This window comes from Leucopleurus acutus (assembly GCF_964270905.1).
Source record: "Leucopleurus acutus genome assembly, chromosome: 17".
In the NCBI taxonomy this organism is placed as follows: domain Eukaryota; kingdom Metazoa; phylum Chordata; class Mammalia; order Artiodactyla; family Delphinidae; genus Leucopleurus; species Leucopleurus acutus.
In genome coordinates this window covers 54,590,482-54,612,752 of record NC_139159.1, presented here as the reverse complement: position 1 = coordinate 54,612,752, position 22,271 = coordinate 54,590,482, and the positions used below count along the sequence as shown (strand labels likewise).

Here is a 22,271-nt window from a genome sequence, read left to right as displayed (position 1 = left end):
CTCTTGTTTTAACTAGCGTCTCATTTGAGAAATTATAATTTGTTACTTTGGATTAGTAAGCAAGTACCTACATCTCTGATATCTCTAGTTAACTCTAGAAGTTGGGAAATGACCTCTTTAAGACAGGGACTTTTTTGTCTTCCAACCTTGGAAGAGTCCGTTCTTTCTGTCTCTTATTTTCTGGTGCCTTTTTTCTTTTAGCCCTGCAAGTCACAAAGAAAAGACTCAATGGCTGCTATCTTTGGTTGTTCTCTAGGAAATTAAATTTTCCTTTTTTGCAAGTGAGGAAAGAGTTCAGTATTATTAAATCGAATAAATCCTACACTTAAAAAAAGTGCTTAGACAACTTCATTTTTTAAAGTACCATCCTTCCTTCAAAGAAATAAAGATTTCAGTTTATTTCCAAGTTTGATTTGAAAAAAAAATTATCCCATTTGTAAACGAATTCTTAATTTACAGTTTAGCTGTGGTTAGCTTGCAAGTGCATTGAAGGTAATGGGTGATGCTAAATTTGTAGCAGCTTATCAGAAAATTCCATCAGTTTTACTTTGAATATTATGAAGGATTTAGGAGAGCAAAAGTTGATTACTTTGGAAATGTAAACAGCTTAGACGAGGATTGTAAAATCAGAAGCCTGATATGATTACAGGTACATGAAAAGAGTTGGTTATTCATATCATTTGTTAATGCTGGGAGTGAATTTTGAGAATGAAGATTTAGTGTCATGTTAGAGTTCTAGCACAGTAAATTTATTGTTGCTGGTCAGTGAGTGAATGTGCCATTTTGCTAAGACATGGAAACTTAAGGTAACTGCTGGAAATCCAGATATTGAAACTCTTCTAGCATATCCACCCTTGAAAGCAGATTGGTATGAAGAGCCAACTGTAATGACATGGACTTGAGCCAGAGTAGTATGCATGAATCTTTTGGGGATTAAAAAACTTGCTACACTGCTGCAAAAAGCTTTTATCCTAACACATGTAACATATTTTAGTTTTAATAGTATTATTATGTTTATGTAGTATGGTTTCATAATTAGTCTGAAAATTTCTGCATGTGATAGGTATATACTTAAAAGTTTGCAGAGTTTTTATATTTACTTTTGTAAAATACAAAGATCTAATTAAATTTCCTGTCTTAAAAAATTCTGGGTTGATCTTAAGCTTTTACATTGCCTAGCAGATCTTATGATGGAACTCAAATGATGTTTAAGTGATTGAATACCATGGTCTGGATACAAAATTAATGTTTTACGTTAAGAGCAGTCAAAATATAGTGATTGGATAGTGTTCAAAAATTAGGTGCAGTTCATTTTAGTTTTTGTCCCATCTTGTGCCACAGAACAATTGAGTTACGTGGGAGTTGGTTACTTCATGTTGGCATATTGATAAAGGCTAACTAAGCTAAGTTTAAAAATGGATTATTTACTTTTTCTTTTGATTAAGATAGACACCACTAATGAAATCTTGTTAATAGCAAAGATAAAAATCCTGTTTTGGATTTGGGATAAATAATGTCAATGTTCTTGCTTATTAGTTATTTAATTTTACTTTTTTGCAAATGGCCTGTTTTCATTTCTTTTCTGGTGGTTGATTATTCTTTTAAATCTATGGTTAGGGAAACATAAGCTATGAAAGAACCATTGTAACTATGATCTGAGATTAGAATTTGACTCTCTGAGTGACCTATTGTAGGTTAGTGTTGTATAAATTAAAGCTGTATGACCCTAGAATCTACTTTTATTTTTAAAAGACTTCATGGCTTTTAGAATACACCAAGTGCTTAAATGCACCCTATTTGATTGTGAAGCTTCTTTGAATCATGCTCTAAGAAATGCATTAATTTGAATTGAAATGGTGGGGCAGATTTGTTAGGAATTTTTGAACATTTTTGTTTTAAAAGTTATTAATTTATAACTATTGTAATTATTTTGTTAGAATTTGCCCTCACTGTGGCCTTCGGTCTGGCTCCAAAATATAACCCCTCTCCTCATCCAGCAGCTATTTGAAATAAAAGTGATTTTAAGATGCTAGGACTGTTGGTGATCATATTTGTGTGTGTGTGTTTCACTCAGAATTTAAAGTTTATCTACTGTAAGTACTTGCCATTCGATTTAAAGGTACTTTCCCTTGACTCAAGAAAGCTTGAGTAATGATGATTTGGTGAAGTTTTAGGCTCTTGACTGAAGATTTGGATCTGATGTACTCTGATAATGTCACTGTAAAAGACATCTATTTCATATCGATTCTCAGATATATTTTTATCCCACTTTAACATCTAAAATTAGGACGTGTCCTGAATTGACCTAAAATAATATACCATAAAATTGATGACATCTTAGATTCAATGAAATATTAGTACTTAGATTTCTTTGTAAGGATAAAACGTTTTATCCTTTGTAATTTGAACAATAATTTTACAGATTTTTATATAAGGTTTTTTTGATTTCGGTGAGTTTTGACAAATGCACATACCTGTACAACTACCACCAAATCAAGATAAAGAATATTTCTGTTACCCAGAAAGACCCCTTGTTCCCCTTTGCAGTCATACCTCATCTCTGGTTCATCCATTGGTCTGCTTTCCATCCCTGTAGATTAGTTTTGTCTGTTCTAGAATTTCATGTAAGTGGAATGATATATGTAAGCTTGTGCCTGGCTTATTTTGACTAGCAAGTTTTTTGAGATTCGTTTATATTATTGTATGTATCAGAAGTTTGATTCTTTCCATTGCTGACTAGTATTCCATTCTATGAATATACTGCAGTTTATTCATCTATTGATAAACACTTGGATTACTTCTGGGTTTTGTCTATTTCAAATAAAGACATGAATATTCATATACAAGTTTCTTGTGGACATACATTGTAATAATAATAAGAACCAGTGATTTCATGGTTATGTTACAAATTTTAATTTGCAGATTTAGTCTCTACTATTTGCCTGTTCTGAGAGTTTGCTAAAGTGTTTTCCTGTACATTTGAATTAATTACTGACATCAAAGGAAGAATTTCAGTATAGGCAGAGTCTGACTTAGGTATGATTTTGATCCTCATAGTTTAGGCAACCTATAATACTCTGATATAATCATTTCTATTCTCATTATCATTGTGGTAATGACTCACATTTCCCAAGTTTTTATCCTGTGTCAGATGATGTTGTAATCTTTTTACATGTATTATGTAATTTAAGTCATACAACAACTGAGGTGGCTTCTGTTACTAGCCCCATTTTATAGATGAGGAAGCTAAAGCACAGATGGTTCAGCTGCTTATAGTAAGTGGTAGAGCCAGAATTATTGGTGGTTGGATTTCCAGTCCTGCCCATATGATTTTATTTAACTTGTAATTATAATATGTACCAATAGTACTTTACAATTAATAGTACCATGTAAGTGCTTCAGTGAAAAATTCAAAATTTCAACTTGGGGTATAGAAATGTTTTCTCCCTCCAGTACCCTCACTTGCTTCTGCTGCTTTAGCACAGTTCAGAGTCATTATATCCACTTTCTTTGCCTTGTTTTGAGAGTCCTGCTTTACTTGTTTTTGTTATTAGCCTAGTCCTTATAGGTGTTTGGGTTTATGACCCACTTGCATCAATGGCAAGAAGAGATAGAGTGACCCTCATTCCTCCTTTTTTGTAGGGTTAAGACTGCAGTATGAAATTTTATAGCTTTTATGATTAGAAGTATAATTTTCAACAAATTATGCTCTCCGTGCATCAGTTCCCCTCTTTAAAATAGGGATAAAAATTATTATTTACCTTCCAGGGTTTTAGGGTTATATAAGAAAATGAACTTCTGTTTCTCAGTACATATTCCTTTGATAATTATTAATGTTATTAACCAGTAGACCTGCTTTTTTTTCTCTCTATGACCTCTTCCATTTATATCATAATTTGGAAGTTTTTTTGTTCTGGAAATAATTTTTCTAAATTTTAGATGAGACACTCAATTCTTGATTTTCACATCTTCACTCCAGGAATTTTTAGCAGCAAATTGCCTCTGAATCTAACTTTGTTTGCAAAGTTTTGAGTCCCTAAAATTTGATTAATTGTGTATAAATGGTCTGAAATGGGTTACACTAAAACACTGGTGCTGTATCCTAGTTTTAAGTTATTTATCTTCTGATCTAGACTGACTATCAAAGACCTGAGTATTTTTAGTAAATCAAGTTAAATGAAATCTATTTGAATCAGCTTAACCAGTGTGATCCAAATAAGGGCTTATATAACTGGAGTTTGGGGAAGAGTGCTATAGATCTTTTAGTAGGCCCGAGGGATATGTAGGGTATAAAATATACATTATCTTTTTTTCCTCCAGAGTATTCAGAATATAATTAATTATGATTGCTTAAACAGGTTCCAGCAACAGATAGAAATGCTTTGAGTTCACTCTGGGGAAAACTGGCCTCTGAAATCTTAATGCAGAATTGGGATGCAGCCATGGAAGACCTTACACGGCTAAAAGAGACCATAGATAATAATGTGAGTTACACTTTTTCAGGGTGATTTTCTGAAATTTCTATGTATCCTTCATACTTTCTGATAAGGAGAACACTGTGTACTTTAAAAAGGAAGGAGGAAAGGGAGGGAGACTAAACTAAAATGTTGACCTGATATAAAAATCACAGTGGGTTAGTGGCTTGATTAGTTTTACTGAATCTCCTTGAAGGAAGCTGTCAAACTTCTTTTGGCTCTTAGAGCTGTGGTGCCTCTTTGATCTGTTCCAGTGGAAATGACATAATACTCTTAGTGCCACCCATTATTGAAAGTCTAATGCAGAAGATGACAGTTTTCATCTACTATTAATGTCTAATAAAACTTATTATGAAGTGTTTAATTTAGTCCTTGCTTATGAAATGTTTTCTGAAATAAGTATAATAACTTGGAGCCTCTGTAAAAATGGCTTAGTGGACATTGTTGAATCTGTCTCTGAGAACAGGGAAATTTTGAATGTCAGGGGTCATGCAGAGAGTAGAGTGGTCTGGGGGATTGGACTTTGATCATAATGATCACTGTGCACGCTTTAGAAGGTTCTCATTTAAAATAAAATTCTGAGATCAGGCATGTTTATTCCCTTTCATCTTTTTCATATATTAATATTTCCTATGTATACCTTTTTTAATCCTTTAGTCTGTGAGTTCTCCACTTCAGTCTCTTCAGCAGCGAACATGGCTCATTCATTGGTCTCTGTTTGTTTTCTTCAATCACCCTAAAGGGCGTGATAACATTATTGATCTCTTCCTTTACCAGCCACAGTAAGTTACTTCACTGTATAGTTTTGACTTTAATTATATGAAATCAAATACGATTTTTAAAATTTAAAATGTACTTCTCTCTAACATTTGAATTTGTTGTCACATTTTTTCCCCTCTTCATGTGGTAGATTTGCTTGTTAATTGAAAAAGCTTACATGTAACTCTTAAGTAAATTATTTGATAAAAAGTATACTCTTAAGCCCTTTAAAGTGCTATTTAAGTTTGGTCCCTGGGCCAGCAGCATCAGTATCATGCAGAGTCTCAGGCCTTATTCTAGAAGAACTAAATCAGAATCTTCAACGTAAGAAGAACCCAGGTAATTCATGTATACATTAAAGCTTTAGAATTAAGGCTCTAGGCCATATTATTTGGAAGGAAGATACACATTCCAAGAGAACTCCTTTTATATCTTTGTTCCATCATCCAGCTTTTGGTGATAAGAAATTCGCTGCTTTATGAACTAGACTGTTCTACTATTAGCTAGAAATCATTTTTAAAAATTTATTCTTCCATTTGAGGTCAATGCCTCTGAATATTCTATTATTTCTTATTTGGTTGGAGCAACAGAAAACTAGACTGCTTTATGAAAATACTTCAGATACTTGAAGATAATTTTCCTTATTTTTCTTTCCTTCAGGCTAAATATCTCTAGTTTTATTAAGTAATGTAGTTTGTCACATTCTTTAGTATTTTGGCTGCTGTTCTTAGGTAACCACCAGTTTATCCACAGCTTTTTAAAAATCTGGATCTTTAAAATTGAAAGCTTATTCTAGGATTGTATAGATTACAGTGGCAATATTAGCTCCTATGACCAGTACATATACTTAATTTAGCCCAAGATTGTATTCTTGGTATGACTTATTGACTGCATTGTTGGTTAAGTCTCACATAACACTTTGAGCCATATTTTTGTTATTTTTAACTCAATTTAAGATGGAGGTCCTAATACATTTCAGTTGATATCTGCTTATTGTCTGTCAAATTAAGATTTTAACATTTTTTTCTAAAATGCATATTTAATTTACAGAAGTATAGTTTAGGAATAGATGGTGTAATACCCATCTAATAGAAAATCAATGAACATTGAACAGTGTATTTTTAAATTTTTTTGTAATTTTTTAAGTCTTGAAAATAAGGTAATAATACGTTAGTGATATTTTTATATAAGTTGATGAAATATAATCATCTAAACTGAGTCACATGAATAAACATGTTCTTTAAATACTCCATGTAGTAAGATTTTTGAGACTATAAAATATTTGACCTATTCAGTTAAGTTGTTAACATAATCATCTGAACTTTAAATTTAAGAGAAATGAAGTTGTTGGTGGCGATACAGATGAAAAATATTTGCCAACCAAGAATTGCCAGTGATATTTAAATGTAGAAATGGAGGGGTTTTTTTTTTTTTTTTTGATGTGGACCATTTTTTAAAGTCTTTTTGAATTTGTTACAATACTGCTTTTGTGTTTTTGGCCACGAGGCATGTGGGATCTTAGCTCCCCAACCAGGGATTGAACCCACACCCCTGCATTCCACTGGATCACCAGGGAAGTCCCAGGGAGCCATTTTTAAATGGTTTAAATTGTGTTTTCTGCATTAAATGCTAAATGTTCGCCTGAATCTGTCAAATAGAAGCACTTTTATCAGAAATATGCTTGGCTTATTTTTTGTATTAACATCACAACTTAAGTTCAGTATTAATGTATTTAGTTAGTATTTGCATGACACGCAGGTCCAATTTGTTAAAACTGAACACAGGCAAAGAAGTTTTCGTAATAGGAAATTATTTCGGTCTTCCCTTGAAAAAACAAAACTACATGGCATTAAGTGAGGTAGAAGATGGTGATTCCAGCATTAAATTTTAAATGTAAATTATAAGAGAGAAGATTTTGTAATTTACATGGTATTATAGTTATTTCTTCTTTTATTAGAGATGTTCAAGTATGCCTTCTAGATTCATATTATTCACTAATGTGAACATAAAAGCTTCATTCTGTCTGAGCTGTTGTTCCTCCTTTATTGAAGAAACCCTATTTTGTGGGAAATCTAAAAATTTTAAAGCTATATGTTTTACTGTTTGCTGGATGCTATGATAGATTATAATCTGGAAAGTTATATATAAGTTGTAGTCCATATGTTGCATTAAGTAAAAAACTCTTGGGAAAGGTTAAAAAAGAAAAGCCACTGTGTACTAAAGTAAGATCCTACAAGGGTGGTATTATTTTGTTCTGACTTTTGGTATAGGAAGCATGCAACTTTATTTTTACAGTATCCTAGGGGCTGATTTGTGAAGAACAAAGCTGAACCAACCTCAGAAAGACTGAGTATAAAACCAGAATGCCATCATTATTTGCAATGAGAAGTGCTTAGAGGACTAAGTACGTGAAACATGGCCAGATTGTTCTGACCCTATAGGTTTAATACATAGAATCTTCTGTAGAATACAGAAGATTCCTTTATGAATATTTGGAATCAGAATAGAAAATTAATTTATGTGACTGGAATGTTTCATGGCACCATCAGATTAAGCTTCGGGTTAACATTTCCATTTCCACAATAGGAATATCCTTGTCATAAGGACCAGATCATGAACATTTTTTGACATGTTATGTCACCCTAAACATTTGGATGGGCATTTCCAAGATTTGCTTTTTACTTCTCTTTTTATGATTCCATTTCATATCAGTATCTCTCACTTTGTTCCTATCTTCCTTCCCTGTCCCCCTATGTTGATTTAAATATGTTAATATTTTGTATCAAGTTCTTCTCAAGTCTTCCTGATCTGGTAGTTTTCTCTTACTAAATTGATTAATCTCTCTCTGCTCTGGTGCATGGTTTATTTAATCCTCTGAGGGCCATTTTATTTCTGTTATACTCTGATTCTTGAGAAGTACCTTTTTCATGCACCCTTTGGGCAACCGTTATATTTTAGAAGAGGCTTTTTTATTTGTGATACTGACAGTTGCAATCTTATGCAGTAGTTGAGACATACCAATAATGGATGAATCTGGAGGACCCAGAAAAATGATTGGTAAAACATTGCAAGAAATTTGGGGATGTTGGTGAATATAAAATAGTTACATACCTATCTTTAATGTTAAACTATCCGTGCATCTTATAAAAAGAGATGTTTGATGAGAATTTCAAACTCAAGAATTAAGGGTATATTTCTCAGTATTTATGGAGATTAATCGAACATGCATTCAAGAGATTAAAAGTAACATTATTATGTAGTATTTTGCCTCCCTCCTGAATAATACAGCCTGTACGATTGTCTTATGAGTTGATTGATATCCCTAGAATCATGGCTGGGAGTAAGAGCCTTCCCTGAATGAGCAGATTTGACTCAAACATTGGATACTGTAATAGTTGGCTCTAATCTTGATACCTAGTAGGTGGGTTAAGGATCGATAAGGACAGCTCTTCTTGAACTCAGTCATAGGAATCCCTAGGCATTGGCTTTCCATGCTACTGCTTACAGGTAGACTCACTCTGCTGAATTTTTTTTTTTGATAAATTTATTTATTTATTTATGGCTGCATTGGGTCTTTGTTGCTGTGCACAGGCTTTCTCTAGTCGCGACGAGCGGGGGCTATTCTTCATTGTGGTGCATGGGCTTCTCATTGCGGTGGCTTCTCTTGTTGCGGAGCATGGGCTATAGGCGCGCAGGCTCAGTAGTTGTGGCTCGCGGACTCTAGAGCACAGGCTCAGCAGTTGTGGCTCACAGGCTTAGTTGCTCCACGGCATGTGGGATCTTCCCGCACCAGGGCTCTAATCCGTGTCCCCTGCATTGGCAGGCAGGTTCTTCACCACTGCGCCACCAGGGAAGCCTTCTGCTGTAGTTTTTGCAGTTACGTATGTATCCAGAAAGGAACATTAAATTCAACTGATTTTTTAAAAATATTTTTAAGTAATGAAAGGAAGTATACAAACAAGGAAAGTGAAAATATTCAAGCCCACTGTAAAAATTCTATAATACAAATAAGGGGGAAGCAGTATGGATTAATCCCTGACAACCTTATGGCTTATATGAAATCAAAACAATATATTTAATTCGTTAGTAGAATCATTTATTATAGATATTAGAAATAGAAAGGTAGTTCAGTTGAGATTGCAGAAAATTTTGTTAAAGATAAAAAATCAAACTTTTATAAAGGAAAACAATGCAAAAAAGTAGATTTGTTTTTTAACTTTTAAAGTAAGATAAAGGTTCATGGTCATAGAAATATAATTAAAATAACAACTTAGAATTAAGACAGTTAATTATCAAGCTGTATTCTACAAGTAGGCTTAATGCCTTCATTTGCATTTCCATGGTTCATATGCAAAAAAGACAATACCTTATGCCATTAAAAATCTCTGAATAAATTTTTAAAGCTAGAAATTTTATAGCATGTACTTTCCGGACACAAAACAGTAAAACTAGGAGTTATTAAAAGTTTTTTAAGTAACTGAATCAAAGAAGAGATTAAATGTTGATAATTATGAAATACCTGCCAAAGCAGCACTCAGAAATTAATTCATAGCTTTGAGTACTTGTTCAACTTTTAAAAACTTGAGTAAAAAGTACAGAAAAATGGAACAAAGGCACTGAAAATAAAATTAGTAATATATTAGTAAATGTTGAAATTACTAATTTTGGAGCATTAAAAGAACTAGGTGTACATGGGGAGATATTCTGCATCCAATTTTGTGAGGCAAATAGGACTAGCTCTATTAGAACATTCAGTAAGATCCTCTTACCCCCTCCAAGACCCAAATCAGATATACACAATGAGGAGAAAAAACATTGGATGTTGAGAAGAAAATAGTACTGACATCAGAATTATCTTTGGCAATATTATTGTTACTGGTGAATGGTTCTTAAACTTTTTAGTTTTGAAACTCTTACACTATTAAGAGTTTTTGAGTGTAGTTTCGTATGTGTTGGCTAAATTTATTGATATATATACTGTATTAGAAATTAAGAAATTCTAAAATATATTTATTAATTGACAAATAGTAAATTGATTATAGTTATATATATTCTTATGAAAAATAACTTTAAAAAACCAAATTTAGTGATGAGTGGCATTGTTTCACATTTTTGCAGACCTTTACATTTCTGGCTTAATTGACAGCTAGATTTTCTTGTTTTTTTTCATATCTGATTTTCATTCAGTCTGTTGTGATATGTCATTTTGTTTGAAGGATAAGAAGAAAACCAAGCCTCACACATACATGTAGTTGGGAAAGAGAGGTGTTTTACTAGCCTTTTCAGATAATTGTGAATATCCTTTTTTGATCATACACCAGAACTCAACAAGTAGTAATTTCTTAAAAGGTACTGAAATGTGGGATTTGAAACCATATCATTCAGTTTTTTGGATTCTAAACTATACTAGAATTCTAAACTATATTGGTTGATTTTGCAATTTAAATGGATCTTTTACCCATGCATGATTTTATGACCGTATGCATTGATTGTTTGGGAAATACTGGTTCAGGGAGTTATGCAGGTATTCCAACATATACAGCACCATTATACAACACCAAAAAAATCACATTCATTAATTTCACTACTAAACACATTAGAAAAGGCTTTTCAAAAAGTATTGGATAATAGTCAAACTCTTGATGACAGATACAGATTTTCCAAAATTTTACCCTTTTTTTGAAAACTCTGATTTTTATCATTTGTTTTTATTGAAGGATAGGCTCAACTTTATTATCTGGAAAATGTCTGCCAAATACTCAAGTCTGAATGGCTTTGGTTTGACTGTCACTCCTTCAAGTAAAAATAGTGTTCCATGAGAAAAGCAGCTTGTTCACCTTGCAACTCAATCATTGAACATGTACTTTTCCTTAAGACAACCGTGACACTGTAGTGTACAGCAGAAGATCTTTTACACACTTCCCATTTTAGTCATACAGAATATTAAAAAGATAAGTATGCACGGGTTGAAATTTTTGAAAATTAATAATTTGTACTGCCTAATCAAAGATATAGTTGAAATTGGCTTTTTTTTTAACTGTAAGAGTGTGGTTATTAATAACAGTGACTATTATAGTATGATGTCACTACCGTGATTTGTGCTAAGGTACCAGATGATTTCATTTTTTGTTTACAGTTCAGTGATTTTTAGTTAGTTTACCAAGTGGTGCAGCCATCACCATAAGTCAATTTTTGAACATCTTCATCCTCACAATAAGAGCCCTGATGCCGTTTGGACTATTTTTTTTTTTTAAACAGAAGTAGCCTGTTCGCAAAATGTGAAAAAGAAAACTCAGTAGTATTACAGTTTTAAAATTTCACCAAAATACGGTGCTTACCATTTTCACTTGCCATAGGGTCAGGTTGCCATCGTATTTTCTTCCTCATTAGTAATGTCTTAATGATTTATTCTGGTTTTTGCTTGATTCTAACTTTTTTCGCGTGAGAATACACCCAGTTGGCTTGACAGATCATTGTTTCAGCCATTTTCCTAGGTTGCATATTCTTTAAGTAGAATAGCTTCTAGTAAGTGTGTAATTTGCATTTGTATGTCTACAGTCAGTATGCATTTTTCAGTTGTCTCTGATAGGTAGTAGGTATTAATGGAGAAAGTATCATATTTTTCTGTTTTTAATTTCCAGTAGCACAGGAATACAATTTAATGTGGTTCATTGAGTGTATGTTAAATTGATAGTTTATATAGATTGTGATTTCAGGCTTTTTTTAAAATACGAAAGTACTGTTGAGATAATTTATACTTTTGTCCTTGAAGTGAAAGTTTAGATGCCAGTGCAGGTTAAGTCTCTTACATCATATATATTATCATTTCTGCCATAATTTATTCTGAATCCAAAATGGAGATGATTTACACATTTGAAAAATGTTGAACTTTTAAATGTAATATAATATGTAAGATAAAGTATCAAGTGTAAGCTAGAACAGTGTTCGTAGGCTATTAGAGATGAGGCTTTGCCACCAAATGTAGATGCTATTAGGGAGAAGAATGCATTTGTAATACAATGCCCTAGTTACTCTCCAGTTGTAAAAAGAAAGATTCAAAGTTCAGTTAGCAAAAGAATGTTTAATTTGTTTTCTAAATAAAGATATCATAAATATCCTAAGAAATTTCAAGTTTTACTGTTAACAGTCAACTAGATCGTGTCTAGAATTTGTCCTGATTTACCCTCTGCCTTTATTTTTCCTAAATTTTCTAATTGTTCCTGATAAGAAAACTTTTTCATGCAGGTGTTTTACCTGCTTTAGCTCAGGATGATCTCTAAAAATCCATCCTCTGCAGTTCTACTAAGTCTTGCCTTTTTGATTTTTTAAGCCTTTCTGGGAGTACCTTTCCCTTTTTTGTACCAATTCAAAGCCTGCCTGTTTTTCAAGCTCCAGCTCAGGTTTACTTCTACATGAGATCCTGTATATTGTGCCTACCTTATATTGATAATTTGGAATTTAATTATTTACTGTCTTTTTTAAAAAACTTATAATTGCCTTATCTCCCCAACTAGATTATAAGCATATTTGAGAGCAGAATTTTTATTCTTTATGTCCTTATAGTATCCCCCATATAATACTTAAATATTTTTTATTTGGTGGCATATTTTGTCTTATCCTTTGATTTCTAAATGTTCTGACTTACAATTAGAAAATATTGTAGAAAAAACTTCCATAAAATTGTACAATTAGAGCAGGGCTGTGCTAGAGGAAGAATAAACATTTTTACTTAACCATCATGAAATTACACTTCCAGACACAGTAAATACTGAAGCTCTTGTTGAAAGGAAAAATTAATTTTAAGTTAGATTTCAAAAATAGGGGAGGTATAGCCTCCTTTCTTGCCTAATTTATAATCCAAACAAATAACATAACAAGTAGTTTAAGAACCTACTTAGCTAAATACAGATGTATTATGCATGCTAAACACACTGTAAATATATAACACTTATCAGTGAGACCTCGAGAAGTTAGAGTCCAGTGAAGATGAAAATTGATTTGACTTTTAAATTTTGATTGTTAGAGATGAAAGGAGATGGATGATAAGAAAGAGAAGTAGAACAAAAGAGCACAATGGTTATGTACAGGCTGTTAAATAACTATATCTATGGTTTTGCTTTTGTTCGAACTAAATATATAATTACGGATCCTACAAGAGTGTGAAGTAAGGTAATGTCCCCAGAATCACCCTTAATCCCCACTCCCTTCCTTTATATATTGATCTATATACATAACATACATACATACATACATAGGAAGGATCACTTCTGCCCTAGCATGTTTCGAAGTCAGCCATGGTAATGCTGTATACAAGGAGTCTGCAAACTATGGACCATGGGCTAAAACGTCTTGTGGCCCACTGCCTTTTTTCTTATGGCCTGCAATCTAAGAATGGCTTTTACATTTTAAATGGTTGGGGAAAATAATGAAAAGAAAAATATTTTGCAATGTGATAATTATATGCCATTACAGTTTTAGTGTCCATAAATTTTTATTGGAACACACATTTATATATGGATATATCTACACACACGCACACACACACATCTTTGGCTGCTTTTGGATTGTAATGGCAGAGTTGAATTGTTGTGACAGAGATCATATATTATTGCACTCTCCCTGCCTCACTCTGCTACTCAGTGCTCTTTGAATCCCAGTGACGCTGCCCTTGTACCTGGACAAAGTTTCAAGTGCCATGTGTATCACTATACTGCAACATTTTACTTCTTTTAGAAAAGTGGACTCAAATGTGCTTAAATTTTTTTTTAATAAATGTATTAATTTATTTATTTTTGGCTGCGTTGGGTCTTTGTTGCTGTGCGCAGGCTTTCTCTAGTTGCAGCAAGTGGAGGCTACCCTTGCAGTGCACGGGCTTCTCATTGTGGTGACTTCTCTTGTTGCATGGTACGGGCTCTAGGTGCGTGGGCTTCAGTAGTTGTAGCTCATGGGCTCTAGAGCGCAGGCTCAGTAGTTGTGGTCACTGGCTTAGTTGCTCCGTGGCGTGTGGAATCTTCCCTGACCAGGGCTCAAACTTGTGTCCCCTGCATTGGCAGGAGGATTCTTAACCACTGTGCTACCAGGGAAGTACCAAATGTGCATAAATTTTAAGGCACAGTGCAGTGGGAATTATTTTGTTTCAAATTAGAAAGCAAAGCATTGAACTGACAATGTAGATATGCTAAGAGAATACAGTATACATCTACATAACCAGACTGTAAGCACTCATTACAATATTCCCAACTGATTACAAAGCAACTGTCAGAAAAATTAGGAAATTTAAAACAGAAGATCTCATCACAGCAGAATTTCCTCACAAAAATTAATGAAAATGAGGCTTCAACCAAAGTAAGTTTCTGAGCGGCTCTTTTGTTAACCAGGTAAGGAAAGCCATTTACCAGTGGTGATTTTGTTAAATTCTGTTCAGTTGCAGTGGCCAAAGAAATATGTCCAGAAAAAATGAACTTGTTTAAAACTTTTAGCCTTTTGGTGAGAACAGCTCCTCAGAATTGAAAATGTTGGGAGCAGCATCAGTAGTCAATTAAAATATAAAGTATATGATTTTTAGTGGTTTTCCTGGGCTCTTGATGAGTTGAGAGATGTTTACCAATATGGCTAGTTGTTGGCTTGAGGAGTCAGTGATGGATTTGAAGTGACTGAAGAACATGCCTCTATGAATAGTCTGGAACAACTACAGGTGAAAATGTTTTCAAAATTGAGGAAACACTAATTTAGTACAGCCTGAAGTGGAATCTGCTAAGATGTGTTAAAACTTTTGGTGGCAAATATGTGTGGAGGAGAAAAATGCTTATTAGTTGAACAGATTTACAAAGCTTGTGAAAATGTGAGGTGTTCAAAGCCTATAGTTATCCATTGCATTGTTCATTTCCAGGTACTTTGTGGGGAAAATTCTTGAATCCATGGTGTATTACTGAACCATTCGTGTCAACAGTGAACTTCATTTGCTATTGTGGACTTAACTGTTCTCAGTCCATGAATTTTTGTCAGATCAATAGAATATCTTGATTTTTCCTGCTACCACAGTGATAGGATGGCTTTGCAGTGGCAAAGTTTTGTTGTGACTTTTTTGAGGTTGGAGCAAGACTGAAATTTTCCTGAACAAAAAATTGCCCTCAACCACTATTATCAAGCCACGAATGGCTCTGGACGTTAAGCTATAGACTTGATAATGTTTCTGAATTCAACCTAAAATTACAAATCAGAACAGTACTTATATGCAAAACTTATACTCTGGTAGTCACTTTGATAATGCCTAACATAGCATAAATCCTATGTCCAGCTGCTTTATACATTTTCCATTCTTTCAAAAGTTAAAAGAAGAAATGAGACTCTCATTCCCACACGTTTGTAGTGGACACGTTTTTTGGGCTCAAGTTACAATTCCAGAAAGTTTTAGACCTCATTGTAAGTATTGGGTTGGCCAAGAAGTTCATTCGAGTTTTTTTGTAATATCTTACAGAAAAACTGAACCTTTTTGCCAACCCAATACAAAGGAAATTTCTGTATTTGAAAATTCATTTAACTGTGCAATTGAAACAGAAGCAATTTATCTGTAGTGTAATGATATGCTAAAAGGCAGTATCAAAAGAACTTAAAAGAATTCTGTAAAAGCCTTCCATAAAAGCCTTCCAAGTGATAAATATGCTCAATTAAAATCTTATCAATTGATATCAGAGGTCAAATATGTAAAATCTCATTACAGATCAGCATTAACAGATAAACATTTGCATTAAATTTTAGTGATAGGGATCTCTAACTTTGAACACAGTTAAGCAAAGTTACCCTATTAAAGGAATTTTATTCTTCTCATTAGTAGACCTGAATTATAAAAAATTATAGTCAACTATTATATTTTGCATTTTGTCAGTAAAATATTTTGGAAATTTGTTTTCTTGTTACTTAGGTTATTTAGGTACCTGATTAATATTCTCAGTCTTGCCTCTCGACCTGCGAACCTAAAATATTCATTATCTGCTCTTTACAAAAATTTTGCTAACCCCTACCATATACTCACGTAAGAGAGATGATTTTTTAAGGAAGTCATTCTCCAATAAAAACAGTGAAGTTACACGTGGTGCAATGATACAGAGAAAGGATAAGTAAAAATAAATGTTTAACATCATATAAAATAAACTTACAATTTTTTATTTTGTATGGAAAAATCTATGAATGAGTTTCATAAATGTCTACTAAAATAACCTACTTCAAAACTGATGAAGAACACCAGTCATGCTCTGCTGTACATGATGTCTCTGATAAGAATATTGAGGCAATCACTTGTACTGAGTGAACATTGCATTTAAAATTTTCTGCCTGGGCTTCCCTGGTGGCGCAGTGGTTGAGAGTCCGCCTGCCGATGCAGGGGACACGGGTTCGTGCCCCGGTCCGGGAGGATCCCACATGCTGCGGAGCGGCTGGGCCCGTGAGCCATGGCCGCTGGGCCTGCGCGTCCGGAGCCTGTGCTCCGCAACGGGAGAGGCCACAACAGTGCGAGGCCCGTGTACAGAAAAAAAAAAAAAAAAAAAATTTTCTGCCTAAAACTCAGGCTTAATTTTTCAGATAATGAAACTTTTAGCTGATTTGTGTAGTTATCTTTTCTTAGAAATTGTTTTATTCTTAAGTGAGTGTTGATTATTTTTATACCTTACCTTTTTTAGAGGAAATTTAGGGAGAGCTAAGTGGGACTAGATTTTATTTAAGTGTTAGGTTACTATCAGATTCTAGGGTCCTCTAAAGAGTTCAGACAGCATTTTATGGGGAATCTGCAATATGACAAAGTATAAAGATTTATTAACATTACAGTCTGGGAGAACTTGGAAGATAAGGTATCTGAGCTGGACCTTGAAGGATGGCTAGAATTTAGGCCTTTAGAGGGATGTGTTTGGAAGAGCAGTCCATATGGAGTGAGTTTTAAGAAGTGAGGGAAGCAAGAGGCAGTCGGTGGTGTGGTGGGAGATGGATCTGGATGGGTACTTTGGGACTTGAAGATTTAACTAAGAGAAATGGACTTTATTGACAAATGTTTCCAAGCTTGGCATAGTACCTGGTACTCAGAGGTTCTTACTGGATAAAAATTGGGGAGCTATATAAGGAAATTGAGCAGGAGAAATACAGGATAAACACTGAATGACAGAGGGTAGCCAGCTGGGGATCATCAAAATAGTTTCCAGTCTTTCATCTCCTGAAATTATTTTTTTAATTCTTTGTGTTGAGTGCCTGATTCTCTAATTGAGTAGTGTTTTTTTGCACATAGGTTTTCACACATTTGTTCTTCTAGGGAAATGAAATCTTTTGAAACAGAATGACAGCATGTATAAGGGCCTTGCAAAATCCTCTTATTCAACAATGGTAATAGGATTATTTACCTCTTAAGTGAGTCTGTCATCTCACTCCAAATTGGGAAATACCAGCTGGCATTCTCATCATTTAGACTTTTTCTTGGAGGAGATGGCCCTTACAGCAGGGGTCTCCAACTCCCAGTCTGCAGACTGGTACCCGTCCTCGGCCTGTTAGGAACCGGGCTGCACAGCAGGCGGTGAGCGGTGGGCAAGCAAGCAAAGCTTCATCTGCCACTCCCCATCACTCCCGATCGCTTGCACGCTCGCATTACCACCTGAACCCTCCCCACCATCGAGCACATTACTACCTGAACCACACCAACTCCCCCCCGCCGCCCTCCCATGGAAAAATTGTCTTCCACAGAACTGGTCCCTGGTGCCAAAAAGGTTGTGAACCGCTGCTTTATAGTATTCATTCTTAAGTTTTTGCAATCCTAGTTTTCTGAAACAGTGCAATCTAATGGGCTGCTCAAGTGTTTTATTTTTATTCTTTTATAACTTAATTTTTTTAATATTTGGCTGCATTGAGTCTTCTTTGTTGCGCACGGGCTTTCTCTAGTTGCGGCGAGTGGGGGCTACTCTTCGTTGCAGTGCGCGGGCTTCTCATTGTGGTGGCTTCTCTAGTTGTGGAACACGGGCTCTGGGCGCGCAGACTTCAGTAGTTGTGGCACATGGGCTCACTAGTTGTGGCTCGCAGGCTCAGTAGTTGTGGCACATGGGCTTAGTTGCTCCACAGCATGTGGGATCTTCCCAGCCAGGGCTCGAACCTGTGTCCCCTGCATTGGCAGGCGGATTCTTAACCACTGGAGCACCAGGGAAGCCCCACGTGTTTTTTTTTAAATCACAGGTGATTATAGATCTAAAAAAACTGGGTAAGTGATTAATATTAAGTAACTTTTACATTTTTACCTTAGGTATCTTAATGCAATTCAGACAATGTGTCCACATATTCTCCGCTATTTGACCACAGCAGTCATAACAAACAAAGATGTCCGAAAACGCCGGCAAGTGCTAAAAGATCTGGTCAAAGTTATTCAACAGGTAAAAACTAAAATCTATTGATTTTTAAAATGTGCCTAAACTTTAAGTCTAACCTCTTTTTCTGAAAAAGTAGGACTCTTAGTTCTTAAGGTAAAAATGTTTAAAAATAGGAGGGAAGTATACATGAAGAGAAAAGAGCCCAAGAACCCCAAATGGGCATGTACTACTTTTAAGTTCATGATATACTTATGGTAGATGTGGTATGAATGAATACTACTCTCTGCTAGTTAGATACTTAATATGCATTGTGTATTAGTGTTGCTCTTATTGCAAAGGGTGAAGGAGATCTGGAGCTTGGAACTTTTTGTTGGAAGGTCATTACCTACATAGTTCCAGAGTAGTGATCTTTAAATAGAATATAATTTTAATAGTCCCCAAGTTGTACAAAAGCTATAGCCCTACTGATTGATTTTTAGTGAATTTCTTAGCAGTAACTATGGGTTAAAAAAGAACTTAAACATTTATTTGATCTAAGAATAATTTAAGTACAAAAAGACAGTTTTATCCTGAAAGATATGAATACCCTTTTACTTGGAGAAGTTCATCACTGTTTATTAACTAAGGGAGACTTTTGGCAGTAGAGGAATTTGAAAGCTTTTGGAATGGTTCTAGGATGAGAATTTAGAGAACTTGGTCTGGAAGGCATTATAAGGTTAAGGTGTGGCCTGCAATCAGGATATGAGCAATTGCTTTGAGAAGATAATACTAGGTAATTTGTTAGAAATTAATGGTAAGGGAGGAGAAAATAGGAAGATTGGGCTATTCTGGGGACGGTCTACTAAACAGTGTTGAATCAGATCCAACTTAACCTTTGACTTAATTTTACAGGAGTCCTACACATATAAAGACCCAATTACAGAGTTTGTTGAATGCTTATATGTTAACTTTGACTTTGATGGGGCTCAGAAAAAGCTAAGGGAATGTGAATCAGTAAGTACAAATTTTTACTTACAAATTAATAATATTCTTAAAATTTTGAATATTATAAAAGTTAACCTTGCAGGGTTTTATTAAAGTGATTATATCAGAAATGTTTATTAATCTTAATATGCAGATTATTTAGAAATGTGCTGGGTTGCAGACATTTTCAATCTTATTGCCTGAGTCTATCCCTTTTGTTAGGACAGTTTGTTAAAACATGGGGGCTTTATAAATTCACACATGTCTTATCCTGAATTAGTAAATATATGAAATATTTTATATGTATGGGCAAGATTATATGGAATTTTCCATCACAGCTGTAATTCCAGTGTGTTACGTAAGCAGGCCTATCTTCAGAATTTTTCTCATGATTGTATTTATCATTTGCTATAAATCAGTCAAGCTAAGAGTGTGAATTTTTTAACTACAATGTCTTCTGTTAGTTGGTAGAAACTAAAGTTCTGTGAGAGCAACTGAAAGAGTTAGATTTACGGGGTTTTTTTGAATAACTTAGTTTGCAAGTTTTGAGAAACTAAGAATTTACCTGTTTAAGGCATTTACCAAATCTACAAGTTACTAGCTGTCAGTTTCATTTTTGAACCCAGATATTAGCACAAAAATTGGAAGAGTTTGTTGAAGGACTTAAGATCTTATTTGTCTAAGGAAAAGGAAATTATGTAAGTATACCTTTAGAGGTGATTTTCAAACATTGGACAAAATTAGAATCCAGTTTAATAACTTGTGTACTTGCAGTGAAATGTGACATTGTTATTTAATATTGGTGTATATTGTAATACTAAGTATCTAGGCCTTGCCAAGGCAGTGGGGCACTTGGTTGCTATTCTTGAAGTTAGAATATTCCCTTCTAAGTATAATACCATCTGTGGAATAGGTGCCACCCTTTGAATTTTTTTCTTTTGTAGATTTTCAAGTCTACTTACTATCACAAAAATATGCATATCTTTAGTCCATTTGTAACTATCTTAAATAGCTGGAAATATGTTATCTACAGAACATTTATGTAGGATAGAGACAGGACAAAGCTGCCTTGTCACAAGATTGCTCAAGTCATCAATGGAACAAGGAAACAGTGCAGTTCTTAGCTCTTTTTGCTGTAGCATTCGTTTACTTCTTGGTTAAATTGTTAGAGACTTGAATATAGTGTTCTAGAAAGTGCTGTGGTGTACAACTTGTGATAGATGAGAGAATTATAGTGAATGGAATAATGAGTAAAGCACAAAGAAAGTATTTGTGACAAATTTTTCAAAATTGCTTGTCAGCACCGTTTTTTCTTTTTCTTACATGCATAGGTGCTAGTGAATGATTTCTTCTTGGTGGCTTGTCTTGAGGATTTCATTGAAAATGCCCGTCTCTTCATATTTGAGACTTTTTGTCGCATCCATCAATGTATCAGCATTAAGTAAGAGCACTCTGATTTGATTTGTATTTTCTACTTCTAAATTCCTGTAAATTTTCATTTATTGTAAAGTTATACTTAATAGGATTCCAGTTAATTGGATTTTTATTTTATTTCTCTTTGATTTAGAAGAAAAAGGAAACATTGTCCTAGTAATTTATTAAAAATCCTAGCTTTTGTTTGAATTCCGGGGTGCTACAGTCCTTCTTTATCTTCTTTAGTTTCCATGTGTGTGGGAAAGCATGAATTTTGAAAATGATAACTTCAAGGCAGTATTATGATTGTCAGTTACCTTTTTAAAGAGTTACCTTTTAAAATAATACTATTATACCATTACGTAGGGAGAAAAGAGCAGTGACCAGTTTTAGAATGGTTTTTAACAGGGGTTCAAATAAGAAGTTAGTCCTTAGTAAATTGGGAATGCTGTTGAAAAGACCACATTTGGTAATCATTTCAGTTAATTGAATTTGTTTTATTTAATTATATATTTGAATTCTCATATAGTAAACTCTTGTGACATTCTAAAATGTTGAAACATGGAAAAATTATGGTGAATTTCAGTTGGAATTTTCTCTTGTGTGAGGAAATTATTAGGAAAAAATTGTGAAACTTACATAACCTATTAGAAACTAATTTTACATATTAGAATTTGAAAAATAACAGTGCCCTTTGGCCACAGATGAAGTCGAACGGTAAATGCTCCTTAATGTTTAAAAACTAAGCTACTTTAATGTTTGCCTCTTAGGAATTGTATGTAGACCAAAGTTTTTCTTTAGTGCCATTTGTTTTTGCTAAGGCATCCATACTTGCTTGCCTAATTTTAGTGGATTGTCATTGAAGTGGTTACTCAGAGTTAGAATTACAGTGTGAGTGTGAGGCTTTTTCTATAGTAGTTGAAGCCTTGACCTGTTTTAGTAGTACTTTAGCTAGCAGACATATAATTTTACAAATCTGATTCTCTTAAAGAATACATGGCAATTCCTAAAATGTCATTCGTTGTGAAATGCAATATTATGTATATGAGTATACATATTTATGTATACATATATGCAGATAAAATAAGAGCCCCTTCACCTTGTTTAGCCTGTACCTCTATTCAGCTTTCCTCCTGACTCTATGGAACCATACGACTCTGACTCTGGAAACCCAATTTTACAAAACACTGATTCAGTACAACTCCTTTGTTTTGTAACTCCCTGTTTATAGCTGAGAAACTGAAGGCTCAGAGACATTAAGCAGCTTAGGGCTTATTTAATGAAAGAGGCTGAGCTAATAGCTCTCTGACATTCATTGTCTTCACCC

The 22,271-nt window shown here is 34.1% G+C and overlaps 1 protein-coding gene across 1 annotated transcript in view; it reads left to right on the top strand.

Annotated features, from left to right (window-relative positions):
• EIF3E (eukaryotic translation initiation factor 3 subunit E) overlaps positions 1-22,271 on the top strand; it is a 50,968-nt gene that overhangs the window by 13,933 nt on the left and 14,764 nt on the right. Inside the window, exons 6-10 of the mRNA XM_082858660.1 lie at positions 4,359-4,484; positions 5,133-5,257; positions 18,505-18,631; positions 19,460-19,561; positions 20,863-20,972. Of these exons, the coding sequence (XP_082714786.1) occupies positions 4,359-4,484; positions 5,133-5,257; positions 18,505-18,631; positions 19,460-19,561; positions 20,863-20,972 (590 nt within the window). The remainder of the gene's footprint in view (positions 1-4,358; positions 4,485-5,132; positions 5,258-18,504; positions 18,632-19,459; positions 19,562-20,862; positions 20,973-22,271) is intronic.